This window comes from Stereum hirsutum (genome assembly GCF_000264905.1).
Source record: "Stereum hirsutum FP-91666 SS1 unplaced genomic scaffold STEHIscaffold_8, whole genome shotgun sequence".
NCBI classification, from domain to species: Eukaryota; Fungi; Basidiomycota; class Agaricomycetes; order Russulales; family Stereaceae; genus Stereum; species Stereum hirsutum.
The window spans coordinates 1,906,590-1,912,412 of NW_006763138.1; the positions used below are offsets into that span (position 1 = coordinate 1,906,590).

The 5,823-nt window shown below is 53.2% G+C and overlaps 1 protein-coding gene across 1 annotated transcript; it reads right to left on the minus strand.

Annotated features, from left to right (window-relative positions):
* Positions 1-3,924: 3,924 nt before the first annotated feature.
* STEHIDRAFT_169209 (uncharacterized protein) lies at positions 3,925-4,770 on the minus strand (the record flags this gene model as incomplete). The annotated part of the gene is made up of 2 exons (XM_007305067.1): positions 4,187-4,770; positions 3,925-4,122 (listed from the first exon to the last, which is right to left on the minus strand). The coding sequence occupies exons 1-2, from the start codon at positions 4,382-4,384 to the stop codon at positions 3,925-3,927; spliced, it is 396 nt and encodes a 131-aa protein (XP_007305129.1). The 5' UTR covers positions 4,385-4,770.
* Between the last annotated feature and the right edge of the window lie 1,053 nt (positions 4,771-5,823).

Sequence of the window (5,823 nt, forward strand, 5' to 3'; positions counted from 1 at the left end):
GAAAAGAAAAGAAACCTGAAGCTTCAGGCTGCCGCGGCTACCCGATGAACGGTGCGGCAGATGGTACCTTCAGTACACGCGAGTCGAGTTCGGGTCTGATGGCGATACCGCCTGTACTCGCCCTACCTGCCGTTCGAGGCACGATAGGGCGATGTCGAGAGGGTGGCGATACCGCCTGCACTCGCCGTAGACCGCCGGTTGAGGCGAACTAAGGCGACGTCGAGAGAGAAAAAGAGACGAGACAAGAGAAAAGACGATGAGTGCAGCAGATGCGATTAGCCGATGCCAGCGAAGCAAGTAAATACAGGCGGTTCAAACTCCGACAAGCTCCGACTCGAGATAAGATAAGATAATCAACAACTGAAGGCTGCGAAATTTATTCTACATCTAAAATACTCCCTAGCGGGAAAATGTGTGTTACAAATCCCCCCCAATTTCGCAGTCTTTGGTTGCATGACTTAGATGAAGTGCATACAACCATCAACCACAAACTTGGAGTGAAATGGGGTGAAGGGATATGGAAATGAAAGGGTCTCTTGATGTGATGAAAGATAGAGCCCAAGGAAATGAGGGAAGATAGAGACAATGAATGCAAGGAAAATCTCAAGGCTACCAACCGCAAGTCAGACTCAAAAGAAATGGACATATATGAACAAGAAATAAACCAAACTCAACACCCCTTCCCTAGGCTTCAACACAACGGTTCCTTCTCAGCTCAAGGCCAATGATACCCATCCAACATGGCCGCACCATCCTCCTATAAGGATCATAAGGTGAAACATCTAGTCAACACCTCGACTCTAGGAATGCCCAGCCGGCCCTACCGGACCTGGTACCCCCCTAAGAGAATTATAAGAAGGTAGTGATGTGATGAAGCAAAGAAAAGAGAGTCAGGCTTGACTTTGTTCTTATTGGCATACGTCCTCTTCAAAAGAGAATACTTGGAGAAGAAAGCTAGGAGAAGTTGAAGAAAATAAGGTCCACTTCCCCCCCAGACTTGTATTGCGAAGTGAAGAACGGTAAAATCCCAGGAAGCAAGTGACACCAAGGAAAACCTGTAACAAGCCGCGGGCGCCGCTGACAAGTCATAGGAGGTTCAAGGACTATGCAAGAAAAATAATACAAAGTCGAAAGTGAAATATGAACTGAAAAATGAAACCTTTCCCCCCCCAGACTTGTACTGCGTAGTGCACCACGGTTGAACCAATGAAAGCGGACAAAGCCTGATGGATGCCTATGACAAGCCGCGGGCGCCGCTGACAAGTCATAAGGGCTGAAAGGTTTATGGAAGAAAAGAAAAAGATAAAGCGATCACAGGTGGAAGAATGAAAGAAAAATTTTGGCAAAAATTTTCAGGTGGAAAATTAGGAAAGTGTTCATCTCCAAGGGAGGATGAGTCACAGGCTGAGATAATACTTAACAGGCTAAAGGTACGCACTGACAGCTTACGCAGGTCAGAGTGCCGTCCTATGTCCTGTCAGCTCCATACGATGGAGGTATCCACAATATATTCAATGCTCCGGCACATCTCCATAAACACTCCGGAACACCTTCATCTCCACTCCGATACTCCTTCACTACACTTCGGCACACTTCCGATCCACTACTGTGTACCTTCATTGCACTCCGGCACACCTCCATTACCCTCCGGCATACCTCCGTTTCACTCCAGCATACCTCCATTCCGCTCCGGCATTCCTCCATATCCACTACGTCATGCCTCCGAGGCTATCCCTATCCATCCCCCCCCCCAGCTACATGTCCACGATTGCTCATAGCTGAGTGGGCTGGAGCTGGAACCCCTGACACCAGTCCTTATACTATACAGACTGTTCCCCCCCATCATATCATCGTCCGACTGCGGAATAACAAAGTTACCAGGATAACCACCATGGCAGAAAGGAACGAGTGGATAGGAGAGGAGTTGATGGCACAATGAGAATTTACATCGCGGGCGCCGCAGATGAAATATACAAGCCAGAGAATATTCTCCCCCCCATTCAGGTAAGCCAGACCTGCCAAGCAGTCTGTCCCATCTCGAACCATGAAACATCAGAGATGGACTCAGCCAAAAATAAACGGGACGGGTGGGTGGGAAAAAATTAATTCAATGGAAGATATACAATATCCGCATCGCGGGCGCCGCAGATGAGGTATGTATAGGAAAGTAGCATATATGTAGTGGCCATGACTGATTAATGGTGGAGTAGGATATGAGAGTCATCGTATTTACCACATCCGGAACGGCGTAAGGGTAGATCGCCATCCCTGAAAGGGAAAAAGAACAAGGATTTGGACAAAAATGAACGAAGATGACGACCACATAACGCAAGTAACGGGTAGTGGCATCGGGACACAAAGGAAGATCGCACGATGTGTCGCGGGCGCCGCTGACAAGTCGTACGAAGCCTCCAAGCTGCGGGTAATGAAAAGTGAAAATGATATGAACAAATGTACCAGCGCACGAAGGTATTATAGGAGATCAAGATTCAACGACTGATGCGCATTGCCAAGACACGAAAGGGAAATCACGCAATCGTGTCACGGGCGCCACTGACCAATCACGCCAACTCTCCAGAGGAGAAGGAAGCAAAGACAAAATAGAACAATGCAATCGTGTGGAAAAGTGAAACATATAAACACTCAAAGTGCCGTGTGGCCATTTTGGGCCACATAGTGCCACACGAGGGCAGCTCACGCGTGAGCTGGACCCACGACGGCATGTCCGACCGACACCGAGTGGAGAAATGATACCAAGGATTATACAGCGCACGACGATTGATAAAACCGCGCACGACGCGCATCAACTTGGGCTAGCTGGTGATATGCAAGAGTGGCGGCGTATGGATCTGACAACGTGCAGTGTCGGAAAGCGCGTTGCCGTGACACAAACGAGAGATCGCACGATTATGCCGCGGGCGCCGCTGACACATCGTGCGAGCTCGAGAGCGAAGCGGGGACGAGGAAGAGGACAGAAATAAACGAAAAAGAAATGATATAGAATCAAAAACATACAAGCACCCGAAGGTGCAGGTCCAAAATCCCAATGGTCCGCCTGAGGTCCACGCCCTCCCTCCAAGGATCTCTCGCCAGATGCTGGAACTGGTGGTGACTGAAAGACGAGGAGGACCGAGACTGGTGAGGGAGACGCGAAGCGGCCGGACAAGGGAGACGATGTCGCCACAGGAGTTGGCGGAAGGAACAACCGACACACGTTATTGATGAACGCGTAGACGATAGCGTCTCCATCATCGTGGCTGGAAATTGCAGCTGGTGGGCGAGAGCGAGAGTGCAAAAGGAGCCGACAGTGAAATCAAACGGCGAATGAGCCAAGCGATACGCGTCGTTGAGGAACGTATCGCTGTAGCACGAACGTGCCGCGGGCGCCGCTGACAGATCGCGCGAGCTCGAGAATGGAGGAAAGAGGAAAGGGACCGAAATTATGAAAGAAAAGAACGAAACAAATGAACAATATGAAACAAAAATATCCAAACACCCGAAGGTGCTGGGTCCCCAATCCCTAGGATCCACTCGAGGGCCACACCATCCCTCGAAGGAGGGAGCGTGGGCGAGATCGCTTCGACCGGCGCCTAGCACCATCGCCACCTCTAAAGCGAGTTCGATTGTGCAGGCAACGAGAGAGGGTGCCAAAGTGGTGCGCGCCGGTGGGAGCGATGGGGACAGCCAGCGCGGAGGAGAGACGCTGGTGGTACGAAAGAACAAGGGTCCGAGGGTAGGAGCGAGCGGCGAGGGAACCAATGGACGCGTTGCTGGGAAACGCACCACCGTGACACGAAGGAGGACCATGTGGTCGTGTCGCGGGCGCCGCTGACACTTCCTGTGGGTCCTCGAGGATGTGAAGGGAGAAGAAAAAGAACAAAACAATGTACAAGAAAAAGTTGTATAAACAAAATGTACAAGTACCTAAAGGTACCGGGTCCCGAATCCCGACGACTCTACCTGAGGGCCACACCATCCCTCCAAAGCACCCTCCTCCCCCTTCTCCAAGCTTCCTAGATGCGCTCTCTTGCATTGGCAGGCGCTCCGTCGAACGCGATTCCGATCGCGCTTCGAGATGACCACTGAGGGAGGAGGCGATGAGGGAGGAGTCACCGACGCGACCTTCGAATGGTAGGTGAGCTGCGTCCTTGTGCTACGAGGGGGGTCCGATCGCGTTCGAAATGACCATGGAGGGGAAATCGCCAAGTGAGGGCGCCGAGAGAAGGACGAACGAGGAAGAGAAGAGCGAGCGGGCGAAGGGGACGACGATGCGATAGTGAAGGTGATGATGGTCAGGAAGGACGAGAAGAACGACGTGCAACGCGCGTCGTCGGTGTCGTCGATGGGCGCCTAAACGGGACGCGTCATCGACGGCGCCTAACATCGTCGTCGTCGTGCCCAATCGCGAAGGCGTTGCGCTTGAGACAGCGTAGATGGTGCAGAGCGAACGAGCGACGTGTGATGCGCGTTGCACGTTGTCGAACGCATTGACGGTGCCTAAACGGGACGCGTCATCGACGGTGTCTACCGTCGACGTTGACGTCGTCTCGGCTCAACTGCAGGACGTCGAGCACGGGCGATAGAAGGGAGTACCCCTGGAAGTGCCCGAAGGCAGATGGTGTCGGTCCCGTGGGCGTGAGTTTTGGACACAGCGGGGCTCATTATGCACGGCGAGCTCGACTCCGCCAACGAAACCAACGCTGACACGTCGCGGGCGCCGCAGACGTGTCGGGGAAGGAAGGCGCCGTTGTACGAGATGGAATAACATGGTGAGCCCGTCGTTTCGACTAGCTGGACTTCACGCTTAACGAGGCCGGATACGACACGTCGCGGGGACCGCAGGCGTGCAGGGAACGAGTGTCGTGTATCCGAACGAGGAGATGGGTGCCATAGGTTCGGATTCATGGACAAAACGCAGAGCAATGAGCTGACACGAGTGTACGAACAATCACGCCGCGGGCGCCGCTGACGTTTTGAACGAGCACTCGGAGATGTTGGGAGAGAGAGAAGGGAGAAAACGATTTTATTGAAACATACGCGGGCCTTGTACGCAACCCTTCTCTCAGCTCACAGCTTAATGAACCATCCACTCCCGTTCCGACCCTCCAACATCCTGCGAAAGCCGTGGCGCGTAGCTTGAGCGCGCTTGAGGTCGACGTTGGCCAGTTGAGGGTGAACGCGAAGGTCGGATGGAAATGGAACGACGCGTTAACGCGAGACGTCGTAGAACGTCGAGGGAACGCGTTGAGCGCGTGAGATGAGCAAAGTGTCGAAGAGGAAACGACGCGCCGGAACGACGTGTCGCGAGCGTCGCTGACAACGTTGAACCGGCGCTCGAGTGAGACCAAACGGAATAGCTACCAGGGTTCCGGATATGTCCACCTTTGAGACACCTATTTCGTACGGTGGTCTCAAAAGCCGGAACCCCACCTGGGCGCGGTCTCGAAAGATAATAGAAAGGCATAAAAGGGTCGTAAGGGTCATAGAGCCCACGTGTACTAACGTGGGCCTGAGCCCTGCGCGACCATCGAGAGCGTCTCGGATGGGTCGGCAGGGCGAGGCCGCATATGATATGGTAGAAAAGAAGAAAGAAAAAGAAAAGAAAAGAAACCTGAAGCTTCAGGCTGCCGCGGCTACCCGATGAACGGTGCGGCAGATGGTACCTTCAGTACACGCGAGTCGAGTTCGGGTCTGATGGCGATACCGCCTGTACTCGCCCTACCTGCCGTTCGAGGCACGATAGGGCGATGTCGAGAGGGTGGGCGATACCGCCTGCACTCGCCGTAGACCGCCGGTTGAGGCGAACTAAGGCGACGTCGAGAG